The 19,703-nt window shown below is 40.2% G+C and overlaps 1 protein-coding gene across 1 annotated transcript in view; it reads right to left on the reverse strand.

Moving 5' to 3' along the window:
- OTC (ornithine transcarbamylase) overlaps nucleotides 1–12,638 on the reverse strand; it is a 64,172-nt gene extending 51,534 nt beyond the window's left edge. Inside the window, exon 1 of the mRNA XM_062184084.1 lies at nucleotides 12,414–12,638. Within this exon, the coding sequence (XP_062040068.1) occupies nucleotides 12,414–12,490 (77 nt within the window). The 5' untranslated portion in view covers nucleotides 12,491–12,638. The remainder of the gene's footprint in view (nucleotides 1–12,413) is intronic.
- Nucleotides 12,639–19,703: the final 7,065 nt, after the last annotated feature.

The following is a 19,703-nucleotide window of genomic DNA, read 5'->3' on the forward strand; positions in this document are numbered from 1 at the left end:
TTATGAATCACTGAGGGCTAATTGTGGTGCAACACATGTATTAAACATTAATTTTATTAAAAGTAAAATAACTTACAAAACAGTGATTAAATTTTAAGGTGAGAACTTGTGCTTCTTGGGTGAAGGGTAAATCCTCTATTGAGATTTATGTATGACTTTTTTTGCAATGATGACAAGATCATAGATATGAGAATCTCAAATTCAATTAATGTATTGTTTCCACTGAGTGATGTCAAGTAACTTAGAAAAATGAATATTTCACTAAAAATATATAATTTTCTGGTAGATTTCGTCACTTCATTTAATGTTCAGTAGGTGAACACATTTTTTTTTCCAGTACACATCTTGTGAGATTAAGTCTTTCAGAGATTCTAGCTTATGAAAAAGTGAATTTCCACAAGGATTGGGAGTTTGTGGGGTGGTTGGCTAATTGGTTGATATATTCATTTAATATAAGATACTAATGATGTATTCAATGACAACTAGAAATTAGTATTTTCAGTTTATGCTCATTGAGTACACATTGATTTAATATTTTTGCACCAAAGTAAACTTAACTCTTAATTCCATTTGTCTATGAACTTTTAAAGTGCTATCATGTATAGAACAAAATGTTAGTCAATAGTCATGTTTCAAAGATGTACTACTATCTTCTACTTTTTTTTTTTTTTTTTTTTTTTTTTTTATTTTTGACAGGCAGAGTGGACAGTGAGAGAGAGACAGAGAGAAAGGTCTTCCTTTTGCCGTTGTTTCACCCTCCAATGGCCGCCGCGGTAGCGCGCTGCGGCCGGCGCACCGCGCTGATCCGTTGACAGGAGCCAGGTACTTCTCCTGGTCTCCCATGGGGTGCAGGACCCAAGTACTTGGGCCATCCTCCACTGCACTCCCTGGCCACAGCAGAGAGCTGGCCTGGAAGAGGGGCAACCGGGACAGGATCGGTGCCCCGACCGGGACTAGAACCCGGTGTGCCGGCGCCGCAAGGCGGAGGATTAGCCTAGTGAGCCGCGGCGCCGGCCACTATCTTCTACTTTTAAAAATTTGTAAATTATGGGCTCTTCAAATGGAAATTTCTTTTAAGTGGTGGTCCTGGCACTGGTGCTGTGGCATAGAAGGTTAAATATTTTCCCTCAGTGCCGGCATCCCACATGGGCTCTGGTTAGAGTCCCAGTTGCTCCACTTCTGATCCAGCTCCCTGCTAATGTGCATGGGAAAAGCAGCAGAAGATGGCCCAAGTAGTTGGGTCCCTGCACCCACGAGGAAGACCCAGATGAAGCTCCTGGCTTCTGGCTTCAGCCTGGCCCAGCACCGACTATTGCGGCCATTTAGGTAGTGAACCAGCAGATGGAAGATCTCTCTCTTTCTCTCCTTCTCTCTCTATCTCTTATTTTCAAATAAATTAATAAATCTTAAAAAAATAAAGTGGTGGCCCTCATTTAAAATATTTGATTAATATGTAATAATACATATTTATGGGGTACAGGATGATATTTTGACACATGTACACAGTGCATCCTTGTTAAATCAGGGTCATTAGCATTTCTGTTTCATTATTACATACATTTAACAGTAAAAAGTTTTGAATATAGATACATATTTATGTTTACTTATTTATAGTACACATGTTACTATACTAAAATATTGTGTCCATAACAAAACATAAACAAAATTAAAAAGCTTAGACTAAGAAAAGTAAAATATTATAAAAATAACTTTATAAATATGCAGAAACACTTTGCTAGCTAAAGAACTTTCTGGAACATCCTCTCATTTTCTTCCTTCTACTGGAATCATAATAAAAAGCTTACAAAACTATTTCCATGAGCTCAATCATGGTGTTCAGGCATGAGATAACTTTGATTATCTACATTTAGGTAGAAAATTTGTATTTATATGTGAATTTCAGTTATGCATTTGGTTATGATAATTTTGATTAATGATAATATTAAGCAACACTGGGCATGCATAAGTACTAATACTAAGAAGTAAACCTGGGGCTGGCGCCATGGCTCACTTGGTTAATCCTCCGCCTGCAGCGCCAGCGTCCCATATGGGTGCCAGGTTCTAGTCCCGGTTGCTCCTCTTCCAGTCCAGCTCTCTGCTGTGGCCCAGGAAGGCAGTGGAGGATGGCCCAGATGCTTGGGCTCTGCACCTGCATGGGAGACTAGGAGGAAGCACCTGGCTCCTGGCTTCGGATTGGCGCAGCGCGCCGGCCGTAGAGGCCATTTGGGGGGGGGGGGGGAGTGAACCAATGGAAGGAAGACCTTTCTCTCTGTCTCTCTCTCTCTCTCACTGTCTGTAACTCTACCTGTCAAATAAAAATAAATAAATAAATAAATGCTTGATCTTGTTAAAAAAAAAAAAAGTAAACCTTCTGACAGTCATACATGTTTCAAGGTTAACTGGAGCCTTCTTCTGGGAATCTGTAAGACAGGTTTTACATATCTGACCTGGAATGGAGTCATGGCAACTTAATCCTTACTGAAAATATTTTTTCTTCTGAAATAAGAGCGATGTAAGATAAAATTACAGAAGATAATTCTTCTTGACTACATATTCTTATGGTAATGAATTAATATTGCATCACTTAAGACTTCTTCCTATACTATTTTATTATTACTTTTAAAAAAGATTTATCCATTTATTTGAAAGTCAGAGTTACAGAGAGAAAGAGGGAGAGACAGAGACAGAGAGAAAGAGAGATTTTCCATTTGCAGGTTCACTGCCCAAATGGCCAGGGCTGGGCGCCAGGAGCCAGAAGCTTCCTCTGGGTGTTCCACGTGGGTGGCAAGGGCCCAAACACCTGGGTCATCTTCTGCTGCTTTTCTTCAGCCATTAGCAGGGAGCTGGATCGTAAGTGGAGCAGCCAGGACACGAAACAGAGCCTATATGGTTGCCAGCTTTGCAGTTTATCACTTGACCCAGTGCACCACAACACTCGCCCCCATTACTATACTATTTGAAAAAGAAAAAAAAAAACTTGCTGGAAAATCTCAGTCCTTTTGTTTCAAGGAATTTGAGAAACATCCTTAGCTATTGGAACTCCTAGCCATCAACCCAGGGGAAACAACTAAGGAGCTAACTGTGAAGCCTATTCTTTGCCTAGAGTCAAATTCAGACTTTCGGTTATTTTGGAGCCTACAAAAACTGGGTCCTCAAACTGCTGTACATAAGGGATTCAATATACTCCCCCTCTGCCAGCCCTGAGAATTTTGTTGTATCCTCTCCCTTCTAAATACTCATAGGCCTACAGATTTCATTTAAGAGATTATCATAGATCATAGAATTGTGTTATTCTTGCTGAATCTCAGAGAAATACAAATGGAAATGAAAAAGAAATAAATATTTTACAAAGAATTAAACATTTCCCCCTGGTTTCTGTGCAAGGAAACAGGAAAGAAGATCAAGACCATCTTTTGCCATTTCAAAAGCACCACCTTCCAGCTGTTACTACCCCAAGAGAAGACCGACTAGGGGGAGGTAAAGGTCTCTGGGACTTCCTCAGATTTGTCTTTCCACATTCAAGAAGTTTCTAAGTTGGAGGTGGGGTTAAGCAAGTGTTTAAGCTTCTGTTTAGAGTCAGGGCTAATGTTTACTGTTGGGATTGCATTGTGAAATGCTGCTATTTCTAGTCGTCAGTTCTCCACGGACAGAACATACGAGTACAAAGGTAGAAAGAACATACAAACATCCTGCTTGAATCTTTCCTTTTTGCCAAGATCTGATAAATTTTACTTAAAAATGTATATAGAACTGAAACTTAATTTCAAATTCTTTCCCTTGGACCGCATGGCTGCCACTGATAATGTTTTACTCACTCCTATTGCCCTGGGTTTGCATTCCCAATAAACATTAACAGATAAGCTCTCCCTGCAAAGTCTCTTTGTGTCCCTTTGAGATTTTGTGTCTTTGTTTTGCAGTAAGGACACAATGTGAGATCTACTCTCCCAAAATATTTAAACCGCTCAATACCATATTGTTAACTATAGGCACCTGCATGATGCTGTACAGCAGATCTCTAGAACTCATTCATCCTGTACAACTGAAACTTCATACCCATTAAGTAGCAACTCCACATTTCCCCTACCCCGGATCTCCTGACAACCACTAGTTATTGTGATTTTATGACTATGACTATTTTGGATATCTCATATAAATGAAATCATACCATATTTCTCCTGCGATTGACTTATTTTACTTAGTATGATATCCTCCAAAGCTTTTTTTTTTTAAATTCAGGCAGTTATGGCTTTGCATGGTAGTGTGAGGTAGTGTGAGACTATAAATAACCAATAAATCTAAAACAATGCAAAGAGACCTTAATAATTAGAGGGCAAAATCATAATTGTTGGGGTCAACATTGTGGTACAGCAGGTTAAACTGTTGCCTGCAACACCAGCATCCCATACCAGAGTGCCAGTTCAATTCTCTGCGGCTCTGCTTCTCATCCAGCTCCCTGCTAATATATCTTGAAAGGCAATGAATGATGGTCCAAGTACTTGGGCCACTGCCCCAACATGGGAGACCTGGATAGAGTTCTAGGTTCCTGGCTTTGGCCTGACCCAGCCCCAGCAGTTGCAAGCATTTAGGGAGTAAACCAGTAGAATGAAGATCTCTCTCTCTCTCTCTCTCTCTCTCTCTCTCTCTCTTTCCCCTCTCTTTGTCACTGTACCTTAAAAATAAATGATAATAAAATAAATCTTTTAAAAAATTGCAGTTGTTCTGAGACTTAAAAAATGGTTTTTCCAATACATTAAAAACACTCTTATTTTTGGTAATAAAGGAAGAAGTAAAAAAGAGGGAGGTGAAAAAAATAGTAAAACTGATGGATCCTTAACACACTGCAATAGAAAAATTTAAGACATTACATACATTGAGTAGTAGAGTGCTTTATTTCTTTGTTAAAACTCTATCAAAAGCAGTTTAAACCGTGCTTTCTTGCTTCTTGTAAGGTAAGAGTACACACATTTTTCATTCTTGGTGAATTGTTCTACTCCTTTTTCAGTCTGGACTAGCTTCTAACATTTTATCATTTGCACTTTCAGTGTTGTACAATATCTCTGAGAATTCCTTTAATGTAAAGTATTTTGCTAGTGTCATGTCCCCTGGGACACCATTGTCCTCTTTGTCACAACCACTTTCTGCAGTTTTGTCAGTCTATATCTAGAGGGTCTCAGTGGCAGCATCAACAATCCTGCAGCCAGCACTTTGTTTTATGCTTCCATTTACATTTGATTCTAATTTAACTTCTAGTGTTACCACTTTTTATTTCTCTGCTGCACTTGCACATCTGTTAGAAATTCCCTCTTTTGATTATTCATATTTATAAAATGTCCATGGCTCTGTACCAGGAGAAAAGAAGGCAGCAAAACTGTACTCTTCGCTGTTCATATATGAGCTGAATAGCAGACAGACACTAATCACTAATAAACGTTGGAAGAAGTGATACGATTGGCCAGTGATCATGATGTGCTTGTTATTTACACAGTGACTGAGGAGCAAGCAGCAGAATTTTATTTTATGCAATCAGCCACAATGAATATACCATGGTAAATGAAATTTGAACTGTGTTCTTTGAGGACTGATGCTATGAACTTAACTCTGATAATTGAAGTCCATGCATATGGTGACCATGCAAAGGAAGGGCTGCTTGTATTTCATAGGCTTTTCTGTCATAAAACTATTACTGCTGTCCAGACACTCTTCGCACAGCTCTCAAATCTAGCTCCTTCTCATCCTTATGCTGGGAGCTTGAATGCTATATCTTGTGAGATTCCTTCCTTGACTATACTAAGTAGTCATCACTTTACCCTCATTCTGTTCACAGCACTTATTACGATTTGTAATGTGTATCTATGTGCTGTTTACTGCTTGCTTACACTATTTTCTCATTGGACTGTTTGTTCCATGATGTCAGGGACCTTTCTTGCTTTATTCACCAATATATACCCAGTGTTTATTGCCAGAGCTGGGATATAGTATTTAAAATTTTTATTAGATTTATTTACTTGAAAAACAGAGTGAGAGAGAGCTCCCATCCACTGACTTAACCCCCTCCCCAGCCCCCACAAATGGCCCTGGATCAGTCTCAGGGTTGAAGCCAGGAGCCAGGAACTCAAACCAGATCTCCCACATGTGCAGTGTCAGGAACCCAAAGACTTGAACCATTACTGCTTCCTCTCATTGTCTACACTAGAAGAAGCTGAAGTCAGGCTGAACTGGGCATCGAATTGAGACACTCTAATATGGGATGCATGTCTCTGTATAGGCATCCTAACTGCTAGGGCAAACATTTGCTCCTTCAAGAAATATTTCTTAAGTAAATGGATGAATGAATACTATTAGGCATCTGGGACCAAGTCAATCAATTTGTATAAGAAATTCAGTAGATTTCTGGGAATGAATTTAGAGGTATTTGTCATGACAGGTTTTCAATGTCCTTACCAAGTTCTACTGACAGGGAAAGACATCAACGGCTTCCAAGACAGAATTAATGTTGAGGCAACAGCAAGTTTGACTGTATCTCAGGCTGAACACAAAGCCTAAGAATCATAGAAGACAATTGATTGTGGCCTGGTATGTTGCTAAACCTGAAATCTCCTAAGGCCTAACAATTCTGGTATAGTATTTATAGAACAATGGTTGGACATTTGTATGTGAAACAAGAGCATTAGAACCTTGGATCCTCAGCTCTCTGCTCTGGCCTGGGAAAGCAGTAGAAGATGGCCCAAGTCCTTGGGCCTCTGTACCCGTGTGGGAGACCCGGCTCCTGGCTCCTGGTGCAGCTCTGGCCATTGCAGCCAACTAGGGAGTGAGCCAGCAGATGGAAGACCTCTCTCTCTGTCTCTACCTTTCTCTCTCTCTGCCTCTCCTTCTCTCTCTGTATAGCTCTCTCAAATAAATAAATAAATCTTAAAAAAAAAAAACACTAGATCTTAAGCACAGTACTTTAAGTCAAGTGCCCAAATCTGGAAAACTGGTTAGAAGACCTGGTATAACCAGTGTTTGTTGCTCATCGATGAGTCTGAAACAATAACAGTGGAACTACACAGATACTTTGGTTCCCTCTCCTCCCTTTTGGAAAGGACAACAAGGTATACTGCATACTGTATACCTGTTCATACCAGCATGTGAGGGCTTGAGTGAGTAACCAGAAAATCTTTAGAAAATTTAAGCTCAAACTGGTGAAGTGGGTGATGCTGTTTATACCATAGAAAAATCATTCGAGTCGTCACCACCTCTCTCAGTTCTATCTAGGAGGTTGGGCAGGAAGTGTTAGCTTGGGAAAAGAGCTGTTTTTCATAGATATCAAGAACTAACCAGGAAAATTTATCACTGGAAGGAAAGCAAACACAATGGCCCCAGTTTAAGTTCCTATCCTGTTTACCATCTCCTCACAGACCTTCCTTTGGCTCCAAAATGAAGCTGCCACAGCTCTTTCTCAAACTACTTTGAGAATTAGAGAAATGTAAATGAGCTCTACAATTAAATGACGTTGAAAGCCTCTGATATAAGCTCCTTATTTCTGTTTGTTTTTCTGCTTTTTGATGATAAGCCCACACTTAAATTTGGCAAAACTGCTGGCATGAATGGTTGCTACATTCCTACAGAGATTCTGTTCCTCAATTGGAGGCAAACTACTCTGGTTCATGAGCCCCAGAACCAAGGCCAAAATCACTATTTCAGTCTTCTCATAAGATGCTTGATCTTCATGCAGTAAATTGCATACAATGTAAAGCCAGAAATAAAGAAAAAAATTTAATTGGTAAACCCAGCCTAAACCACATTATCAGTCTTCAGCCATGGAATAAACCATGGGAATCACACAGAGATTTTTCATCAAAACTGTCATCGTGGTTTGGTTACAGCCAGAGCCTTTGAAAAAGGCAAGACTAGTTCTTTTTATTAATGCTATCCCTTTAAAAAACAATTACAGTCATTTCTTAGCACCCGAACACTGGACACTAAGAATATAAGCCAAGGTAACAATAGATCCCTTTTTTTTTCACTTCCCCCAAATATCTCTGTAGCTACAATCTGGAAGAGTATTCACTATTGGCAGAATGAAGTCTTTCATTGCTAGAGTGTGCATTTTTCAACTCTGGTAAATTGGGGAATGGGAGAGACCTGGATGGGGTCCCTGGCATAATTGTACTTTGTGGGAAGAAAAAGTGCTTGGATCAAGTAAAATGCGGTCAGTCAGAAGCTGACTTTGCCAGAGTAGGAAAAAATTCAGTGTTAAATGATATTCTGATCCCCATGGAGAACTTGAGATAAAGATTTTAGCTTCTGGAGGCATAAAAGAGGGCTGATGGGCCTCATGGCTGAGATTTTGATGTTTCCCTAACCTTGCAATAATTCCAGAGTTAAAGTATATTTTTGTGGGCTCTTTTTGGTTTTGTTTGTTATTGAGATATTGTGTCTATCCCTACAAAACAGACATAGGGATAGATTGGTTAACTTGATCAACTTGAAGAGATCAAGTAATCAAGTAAGTAATCAAAGTAATGGGAGAAAAAGAGAAGTGGCTTTAAATATTTGAATTGTAGTACTAGTTTAGCCAAGATTTAGGAATAAACTATAATCTTGGGCAAGTTGTTTGCCATCTCTGGCCTCAATTCTTCATCTGCAAAATTAAGAAAGTGAATTAAGTCAGTGATTTCCTATGTCTGTCTTCTACAATATTCATGAAGTTTATAAACATATGATTTCTCATGGGCCATCCTGGAGCCATTCTCAGTTGTCTAACTTCGATTCCAACCTTTTCTTTCCTTTTCAAAATGCATATGAGAATTCACATGAGGAAGAGTACCTTTATTTTCCCACACACAAAAAAAATCTTGAACTGATTCCATTAATGTGCAAAAACCCCACAAATCATTTCCAAATGTATTTATTTCACTATTAAGTATAATGCTAATTTGCTGGTAAAAATTTACTTGAAACTTTCCTCATTGTTGCCACACAACCATATGTGGTACAATTTATTATTGATTACTGAGTGACTAGGTAATTTCTAAGACACTTTAGATCATCAGTATCCTAAAATCTGAAACTTCTCCTCAAACGAAAATTGAAGAATTCAGTCGAGGGCTAGCTTTATGCAGACCTACTATTAAAGGGCTGGAAACCCGAAACTGTTGAAAATCTGTGGCTTCTTTTACTTTAGCTAAATTTCTAAATTACTAAACATAAGAAACTAGGAGAAACATTTTACTGTTGGCCAAGGGAAACATCATGATTCCATACCATTCCAGATCCATTCCTTGTATGGTTTTCTGAAGTCAAATTAGGATACTTTTTAAAAGGCATTCATTTTAAGTTTTGACATAAAACGTGAGTGATCAAAGAGCACTGTTTCCTATCCTCTATGCAAGATCATGGATGATCTGTAATCACTCTGTGTGTCCCCATGTGTATGGATGGGTATGTTTTGGATGAGGGAAACATAATGAGTTATGTGAGCCCTCACAGAGTCTGGAATGAAATACCTGAAAACCAGTCACCTCTGGCTTCCATCCGTAGCCTGCACAGAATTGCGTGGCTTAGCTCAATATTCTCTGAAGAAACTTCTATTTGTGAGATGAAATTGAACAGCACTTACAAACTGGACTCTGATAAAGAAAGAGATTTTTTAGTGTTTCTTTAAAACTCTAAGTAGCTTTCCCTAATAGGCCACAAATCATAGGGCACTCTCTCTTATCCAAACACAGCCAGGCTCCAGAGCCTTGTTTGTGAGATGGAAGCTTGTGAATTGGGTGTTTTGAGCAATCTTGGCGTCTGATCCTACTGATTTTTTAAAATTAATTGACTAAAAATGATTGATCCAGGGGCCTGTGTGGCTGGCTTAAGCCTTGCTTAAGCTGTCATTTTACCGTGGCCACGACAACATGGCTGCTCACTTTGAAACTGTGCAATCCCTGTTTTGTGCCACCTATTTCCTATCACTTGCTAGTGGCAAACTCACATGGTATGTTGTGTAACAAGGGACCTTTCCCAAGAGAGATTGGAAAAGAGAGTTTGAAACGCTGTGGAAGGCTGAAAATTAAAGTGTAACACAGGCAGAATTGACAGGGAGATTTTCTCTGTTGCTGGGGGCTTATTAAATGTTGTGGGTCTTAGTGGTGTTCAGTGTGTCTGATACAGTAGGAAAAAAAAGACAGGCTGCATGAGAATGCCATGGTGAAATCATGTCAACATTATCTCATTTTTCATAGAGACTTGTGCTACTGAGATTTCACAACATGCATAATTTGAGACTGTCATCTTTTAAAACTGTAGATGTACATTTGGGATGATTTACCTGTGCTTTTGCCCCAGTTCCCATTCCCTGTGAGAGACAGCAAGCCAGGATTTTCAGAAATTCATTTTCAGAAGTGACTACAGACAACAGAATACTAGTAAATATCAAAAAAGCCCAACTATTTGGAAGAGGTTTTACTTTGCAAAATTTAACCTATAATTATTGTAAAAATGCATCCCTGTAATTTTCAAACATGAGTTCAAGTTTGGGACCAGCATTGTAGTACAGTGGGTTAAGCCACTGCTTACAACACTGTCATCTCATATGAAAATGGTAGTTCAAGTCTCAGTTACTCTTCTTTGGTTCTCAGCTCCCTGCTAATGTGCCTAGGAAAGCAGCAGAAGATGGGCCAAGTACTTAGACCCCTGCCACCCACATGGGAGGCCTAGATGAAATTGTGGGCTCCTGGCTCCTGGCAGATCTGACCCTTGTGGACATACTGGGGAGTGAACCAGAGAATGTAAGATCTCTCTCCCTACCCCTGTCACCCTGACTTTCAAATAAATAAAAATAAAATCTTTAAAGAAGAGTATAAGTTTAAATTCCAGGCTTTGGTTATTCATTCGGTTGATTATTTTCAACTCAGTGCCGATTCTTTGTTAAAAACGATGGAATAAAATTTCATCACATCTTTATCTGATGTGACTCAGTGAGATGGAATAATAAAATGAATAATGAATATTATTTAGTTACATCACAAGTTTCACACATATTATCTCATTAATTATCACTAGATTTTGACTTCATGTATCTTATGATCTTATTTATCACTCTATCTCTAACACCTTGTATAGGGCATGGCACACAGTATGTGCCCAATAAACATTTGCTGAATGAATGACCAAATCACTTTGTGATATAGGCAGAGCAGATATTATCCTTCTCCCCTTTTTATCAGTGAAGCGACATTAGAAGTTTAGTGACTTGCTCAAGGTCATACAACCAGCAAATGCTTGTACCAGGCCTTGAACCCAGTTCTTTAGACTCCAAAACCTGAGCTTTTTTCAAAACTACCGGACTATGTACTCTGATTCTGGCATTAACTGGTAAACCCCAAAATCTCCCTGAGCTTCACTGACCTTCTCTGTAAAATAACAGAAGGCACTATTTCATGGCTGTGAGGTCTCCCCTAGGTTTGTGGGCTTACTTTATAATACATACAATGTTATTCTGGCTTCTTAAAGCCTTATATTCACGTTAAAAAGTGGTGCTAATGGTGGAGTCCAGAGAACCTAGAGCACCAGGTGATCTAGAAAAAGGAAGCCATGGGCCACTGTCACAGGTACGCTGCCCAATACTGGGAGAAAACTTCAGACTAGAAGCTTCTTCCTTTAGCAAGTGAGAGACACTGTTCTCAGATTGGTTTAGGTTGTAAACAGTCTCTGAGGAAATGCATTTTTTCAGATTGGTAACAGGCAACTACTCTAGAAACTTTCTAGCAATGTTGTCTGCACCTGATGACCTTGCTCACTCAACTGAGTCATCTCCCCATCCCCTCCCCTTCCCCGCTGACACGCTCCATGCCTTCAATCCTGTGTTCAGTGGCTGAAGCAGGATTAATCTTTTATCATGAATTTATTGAAGCAGTCTTCTTTACACATACCATCAAGAATTTCAGGGATGGATTTTAAATTTGGATATTATAAAAACAAACGAAAATACTGCTATCCCATCACATTTGTGGCTCCTTTGCAATGCCTTTGTGAATATTTATCTAATTGTGATTTGGAGTTTGACTTTGTTTTAAAGAACTGATTAGTCCTGAGAGTGATACGTTGTTTTCCAGCAAACCCAAATATAAGCTGAAGACCCCGTGTATATTAGTCCCTTTAATTTCCTCCAGCCGGCTGCTTGTTTAGAATGTACACAAATGGAAGATGTCAAGAACATTTAGTCATTATACCTGTTGTGGTTAGCTTTCCCCACAATGCACGACAAAATCTGATTGCAGAAGGGCTGAGAAATGAAAGCTCAGCTGGAATTAGAGACAGCTGTCTGAAGAGTAGAGCACGCACTGCAAAAGCAGCCTTTGTGGCTGCATTCCTCTACAGACTGTACTTTCATTTATCACTACAGTTCCCAAGACAGACCCAGATCTCTGGCCAGCACTTACCCAAAACTTCGCACCATGAAATTGTGAGCATTTCTAAGAGCTGTGTTGTTCAACAGGATCCTCAAATTCAACAGCATCTTCTTTGGATTGTGAAAAGGAAGATTCTATGTCTTGAAAACTCCACAGCAAGTTAGCCAGTGGAGGCCAGCGACAAGCTAAGAATGCTTCTGATTGCAGTGAGGGAGCAAAGGTAATATCACCCTTCAACTACCTTATCAGATCCCCTGGTTAGAGATACTACAGGGCAGGGTGCAAGAGCATTTGAACTTTAAGCTAAGCTCTACCACTCTGAACTTTTTTTTTTCTTTTGAAAAGGAACCCTGACTCTTTTGGTGCCCAGCCTCCTCATTTTTCATAATATATTTATGCTGTCACATGCTTGTATAAAATCGGTTGACAAGTACTCACTGAGCATATAATATATGCAAGGCAGTGCAGTGCTGGCTGCTGTAAGGGTACATAGAAATAACTCATTCAGAAAATGTGAATTGGCAGTGCAAAATCCCAGGTATTCACATGACAGCCCTGAGTATTTCCATTGATTTCATCTTTCTACCTCAAAGTCTCAGTCTTTCTACAAAAACAAATGGAAAAAAAAAATACCCTGGAAGCTTTTTTTTTTTTTTTTTTTTTTTTTTGGAGGGGAGGTTGGCAAGGAGCTAAACAGGGGAAAGAGGTATAGTAAAAAGATCTCAGCCCTGGAGTTCCCTCTGTGCCTTGTATATAGATCTTCAATAAATAAATCAATAGTTACCTATTGATTCTAGCAGAAGCCCACAGTCTGTAAACTCTGCAAAGATGAGATCATTTTCCTTCTCTGACCTTAAAGTCTACTTTGGTATCTGACAGAGCATTGACTTTGAAAACATCCAATTTATAATTGTGGAGAAATAAATGAATGTGAAACTGAGGACGGTCCCTTAGTGATCTGGAGAAGCTGCTAGGGGAGAATCTTTCGTCACTGCTACTGATTGTGGGATCCTGATTCCTCAAAACTGGAAGGAGCTACAGAAGAAGAAAAGGAACCTTTGAGTAGACCCAGAGAAAGGAACAAATAGGGTGTGTAGCATAAGAACAAATGATTCGAAAGTGAAGAGATGGATCCACCCCATCACTGACCATTAAAACAAAGCCCCAGTCACCACCAAGGATGCTATGAAAACACAAAACCACAAGTGTCTGTTATATCCCCTACGGCATTCGGTCTTCCCCTACATACTTGCTACTTGATGCAGGCACCCACAGCTGTCTTCTTGAGCATGAGTGCCCCACATTCCTCACCCTTCGTGTGGGCAACTATGAGGTACATTCTACACATTCCCTCAAAGGTCCCCTGTGGCACTGACCCTCAATTATCCACAACAGTGACCTGCTTCTAAGCGTACCCTGTGTTACCTGGCTTCCCTTTTCAGTCTCACTTCTTCACTACCCTACCAGTGTGCTTCCTGGGATCACTTCCCAAATAAACTATTGAACCCAAATCCCCTTCTCAGTGTTGGTTTTTGTGGAAATGCAACCTTGCCCCTGGTCCACCTTCCCAATGATTTTTCAACAATCTGCTTCTTATTCTCTTTGCCTAGGCCCTCCTATCTTTGACTTTGTACCTGGGCTTTCAGTGTCAACAACGGCCTTGCATACAATATCACACCCTTACACTCAAGTTGAGGCCCCATTAGCTTGCAACTAGTGGTGGGCTGATAAATGTTTAATAAGCAGCTCATTGAAAAAAGAAAACCAGTTCTGAACTGTAGCATTGTCTTATTTTTGTGGTGTAAAAACTCTCACCAAAGCCAACTTCAAGCACTAATGTGATATCATTGAACATGAAGTTGGGAAGACAGGTGTAAAATTGGTTCTTGTGAGCCACAGTGAGCTAGTTCACATATACCATTGCCCAGAAAGGAGGATTATCTCATGGATGGGAAGGAATATTGAAGGCAAATTCCTGAGTATCTTAGAAGCCAGATTATGGAGCTAAGAATTTAATCTGTAATCAGGAAGATTATTAAAGTTTTGGAGCTGAGGCAGACAAGAAGACAATGTCACTTTCTCTATTGTGTGGGTTTTTTTTTTTTTTTTTTGACAGGCAGAGTGGATAGTGAGAGAGAGACAGAGAGGAGGCTCTTCCTTTTTGCCATTGGTTCACTCTCCAATGGCCGCTGCGGCCCGCGCACCGCACTGATCTGAAGCCAGGAGCCAGGTGCTTCTCCTGGCCTCCCATGGGGTGCAAGGCCCAAGGACTTGGGCCATCCTCCACTGCCTTCCTGGGCCATAGCAGAGAGCTGGCCTGGAAGAGGGGCAACCGGGATAGAATCCGGTGCCCCAACCGGGAGTAGAACCCGGTGTGCCAGCGCCACAAGGCGGAGGATTAGCCTGTTAAGCCACGGTGCCGGCCCTCTATTGTGTTTTTAATAACATTCATCTAGTGGTATCACGTAAGCCATATGGGAGGAAAATGGAAGCAGATAAACAAAGAGGTTATTGTGTGATAAAAAAAAAAAAAAGACCTGAACCTATATCAGAGTTGTGGAGATAACTAAAAAGGGGGGGATGAGTGCAAGAGAGATTTAGGGATTAAAATCCTCCCAATAGGACAACTGACTGAATGTTCAGGGAAGGGAGATGGAAAACTTAATGAAATCCTAGGATTTCAAGTTTACCCTAAAATTCCAAATAGTTAAAATGTTACCATTGAGGATTTAAAGAGTATTGGTCTCCTGACATATACAGCTTTGTAAGTGTCACGTATGAACTTGAAATATTTCTTTGAAATTGCCACTGTGCTTCTCTAGAGAAACTCAAGCCTCAAAGAGGGAAACAATGTGATGTAAAGGTAATAATGATGAAACTGACCTGGCTCACTCATTGACAAATGGTGAATTTGACTAAGTCAGACCTGAGACCTTCAGAGCCCTCATTGGTCCAATGAAAGGTTTTAATAAAATTAACTATTGGCGGGTGCCGCAGCTCACTAGGCTAATCTTCCACCTGTGGTGCCGGCACCCCAGGTTCTAGTCCCAGTGGGGGTGCCGGTTCTGTCCCGGTTGCTCCTCTTCCAGTCCAGCTCTCTGCTGTGGCCCGGAAGTGCAGTGGAGGATGGCCCAAGTGCTTGGGCCCTGCACCCGCATGGGAGACCAGGAGGAAGCACCTGGCTCCTGGCTTTGGATCAGCGCTGCATGCCGGCCGTGGCAGCCATTTTGGGGGTGAACCAATGGAAGGAAGACCTTTCAGTCTCTCTCTCTCTCACTGTCTAACTCTGCCTGTCAAAAAAAATTAACTATTACAGTGCTTGGTAAATTTTAACATGCTAATCAAACATGAGGTATAGCGTTTAACAGCCTGAGCATAGCTACTGTCAATAAAAAAAACTATTGCAAATTTGAGCTTTACACAAACAAGGCATATGGCTGTTACTGCAATGAGAAGCTCTGATTTATTTTAGAGTGTTACTAATTACATAAATAATTTGTGTAGCCACTTGTCTGGAATCTTGAAGAGCCTGAGAAACTACAGAATTTGCATGCAAGTACAGATGTTGAGTGAATCTTCCCAGTTCTAAAGGACTGATGCTGGTGACCTATTATCCACTTGATAAGAACAAAGAAGCTTGTAACCTTATCTGAGACCAGTAAGCCATCCTGTAGGCAGGAGGGGAAATAGTCTTAGAATGAAGCTGTTATTGGCAGAGTGAAAGAAGGAAGGATTTATCACTGATTTTGCAAAACCAACCAACCTCATTACCCTCCCTACCACTGACACCTTTATGTAAAATAACAAATGCCATTTTTGTTTAAATCACTCTGAATTGGAGCTTTTGTTACTTGAGGCCAAATGCATGTTAATACACAATTTAGCTTAGGTTTTTGACAGTATATGACAGCAAGGGGAGGAAAAATCCCTCAAAGATGTGAGTTCTAGTTCAGAACCTATTGTTTATTTATTGTACTTGATATTTTTTTCATTTAAAAAATTTTAAGTTAGCACACCATAAACTGAACCATTTTGATAAACAGTACTGTCTGTAACGCATGTATAGATATCTGTAACCACCACCGCAATCAAGAAAAAGAACAAGCCCTTCACCCCAGAAAACTCCTATTTTAAATCCCATTGTAATCATACCCTCTTTTATCCCTAATCCTTGGTATAATGATCGTTTCTCCCTCCCCTACAGTTTTGCCTTTTCCAGAATGTAAAATAGATGTACGTAATTTTTTGAGATGGGTTTCTTGCACTGAGTATAAAGGCTTTGAGATTTATCCACATTGTGTGTATTACTAGTCTGTTCCCTTTTATTGCTGCGTAGTATCCCTTTGTTTGGATATATCAATTTATTTATGCACTCCTTCATTAAATGACATTTGGATTGTTTCCCAATTGGGGAGATTATAGAGCTGCCACAAGACTTTTTGTGTAAATTATTATTATTATTATTATTTTGGAAAAGCAGACAGGGGTTAGAGTGGGGGTGGAGAAAGAGAGAGAAAGGGAAAGAGAGAGAGAGAATGAAACATCCCTCCATTGATTCGGGCCAGGCCGGAGGCTGGGAGCCAGGAACTCCATGCAGGTCTCCTGTGAGGGTTACAAGGACTCAAGTACTCCAGCCATCACCATTGTCTCCCAGGGTATGCATTAGCAGGAAGCTGGAATCAGGGCCCAAATCCAGACACTCCAATATAGGATGCAGGTTTCTAAAGTGGCACCTCACCTGCTTCCCAGTATATAGATTTTTGTGCGAACATAAATTTTATTACCCTTTTTAAAGATGTATTTTATTTATTTGAAATGCACAGTGACAGAAAGAGCGGGAGAGACAGGGAAACAGAGAGAATGAGAGAGACAGAGAGAGAGGTTGATCTTCCATCAACTAGTTTGCTTCTCAAATGGCCACATTGACCAGAGCTGGTCCATGCTTAAGTTAGGTGCCTGGAACTACATCTCCCATGTGGGTAGCAGAAGTCCAAAGCACTTTAGAATTCATCTGCTACCTTCCCAGACACATTAGCAGGAAGTTGGATTGGAAACGGAGCAGCCAGGACTTGAACTGCTGCTCCCATATGGGATGCCAGCATTGAAAGTGGTAATTTAATCTATTGTGTCACAATGCTGGCACCAGTTTTATTTATCTAGGGTAAATATCTTGGAGTAGAATGGCTATGTCAAATCGTAGCAATATGTTTAACTTTGAAGCAAGCATCACGCTGTCTTACAGAATGACTGTATTATTTTCTAGTTCCAGCAGTATTCTATGAGAGGTCCAGTTGCTCCATGTCCATACAAGCACTTGGTACTGTCAGTAGTTTTCACTGATGCCACCCTAACAGCTATGGAGTACAAATTTTGTTTTTCATTTGCATTTCCTAAGGGCTGATAATGTTGAGCTTCTTTTCGTATGCTTATTTGCCATCCATATATATTCTTTGGTCAAATGTCTTAAATTTTGTGTCTATTTATAACATTACTTTTTTAAAACTAAACTTATTCATTTCTATTCCTTGATCTTTTATTTTATTTTTTTAAAGACTTATTTTATTTATTTGAAAGGCAGAGTTTCAGAGAGGCAGAGTCAGAGAGAGAGAGAGAGAGAGAGAGAGGTCTTCTATTTACCAGTTCACTCCTCAGATGGCCGCAATGGCCAGAGCTGAGCCAATCGGAAGCCAGGAGCCAGGAGCTTCTGCCGGGTCTCCCACGCCGGTGTAGGAGCCCAAGGACTTGGGCCACCTTTCACTGCTTTCCCAGGCCACAGTAGATAGCTGGATTGGAAGTGGAGCAGGTGGGAGTCAAACCGGTACCCATATGGGATGCCAGCACTGCAGGCAGCAGCTTTACCTGCTATGCCACAGAGCTGGCCCCTAAAATTAAATTTTATTTTCTTATTGTTTAGTGTGTGTGTGTGTGTGTGTGTTCTTTTTTTTTTTTTTTGATACAAGACTCTCATTGGATATGTGACTTGAAAATACTTTTCCCAAGGCTGTAGCTTTTCTTTTCATTCTCCTGACAGGGTTTTCTACAAGGCAAAAAATTTTTAATTTTGAGGATTGGCATTGTGACATAGTGAGTTAAGCTTCCGTCTGTGATGGCAGCATCCCAGATGGGCACCAGTTCAAGTCCCAGCTGCTCCACTTCTGATCCAGCTCCCTGCTGATGGGACTGGGAAAGCAGCAGAAGATGGCCCAAGTACTTGGGCCTCTACCACCATGTGGGAGACCTGGAAGAAGCTACAGGCTCTTGGCTTCAGCCTGGCCCAACACTGGCTGTTGTGGCCATTTGGGGAATGAACCAGTGGGTGGAAGATTCTCTCTTTCTCTCTCTCTCTCTGTCTCTCTGTATCTCCCTCTTTCTGTAACTAACTCTGCCTTTCAAATAAATAAATCTTGAAAAAATTCAAAATTCTGATCAAATTCGATTTACCATTTTATCTTTTTATGGATCCTGCTGTCCATGTTATAGCTATTTGCATAACTCACAGGCACAAGGACTTTCTTCTATGCCTTCAGAATATGTTACGGCATTATACCTTACATTTATATCTATAATCCATTTTGAGCAAAATTTTGTCTAAGGCCTGAGATTTAACTTCAGGTTCCCTCCACCCCCACACACAACATATGGATGTCCAACTTCCCTTTTCATAAGAGCCCTCTATGTCTCAGGTCATACCAACATACTGAAGAATCCAGAAATCTCTATGCATTAATATTCTTGGAATGCTTCTTAAGCCATAAAGCTCCACCTGATTATAAGAATGTATTATTTTGTGGCTTGGATCTGCATTGGAACTGGCAATAGGGAATAAATTAGAATTATGATAGTAAAGGAAATCACCTATCAGCTGGCTGCTTTTTTTTCTTTCCGCACATGCGCACATGTGTGTGTCTCACCCAAAAAAGTTCCTGATTTACATGAAAATTGCTTTTAAATTAATAGATGGTAATGACATTTTGTCTAAAAATATGATGCTGGAGTGTTATTGCTACATTGCCACTAAGCATTTGTTCAAATAGGCAAGCCCTAGGGGCAATTGGGAAAAAAGCGAAGGTTATCGCCAGCCCCTTTCCTACCACATTCTCTCAATGGAGGCATTTGAAGAATGTAGAAAGGGTTCCCCATGAGGATCAAATTTATGAGCAGATTGTGAGATGCTGATGATCAAATTCAAGTGTAATCTTTCTTCTCTCTTGTCATATACATCACATTTCCATCTAAGTCATTCTTCTGTTAAACATTTACTCTGGCAATTGCTGATTTTCAGCAGATCACCAAATTTTCCAGGGCTTTATGGACAGAATC

This window comes from Lepus europaeus, chromosome X (genome assembly GCF_033115175.1).
Source record: "Lepus europaeus isolate LE1 chromosome X, mLepTim1.pri, whole genome shotgun sequence".
In the NCBI taxonomy this organism is placed as follows: domain Eukaryota; kingdom Metazoa; phylum Chordata; class Mammalia; order Lagomorpha; family Leporidae; genus Lepus; species Lepus europaeus.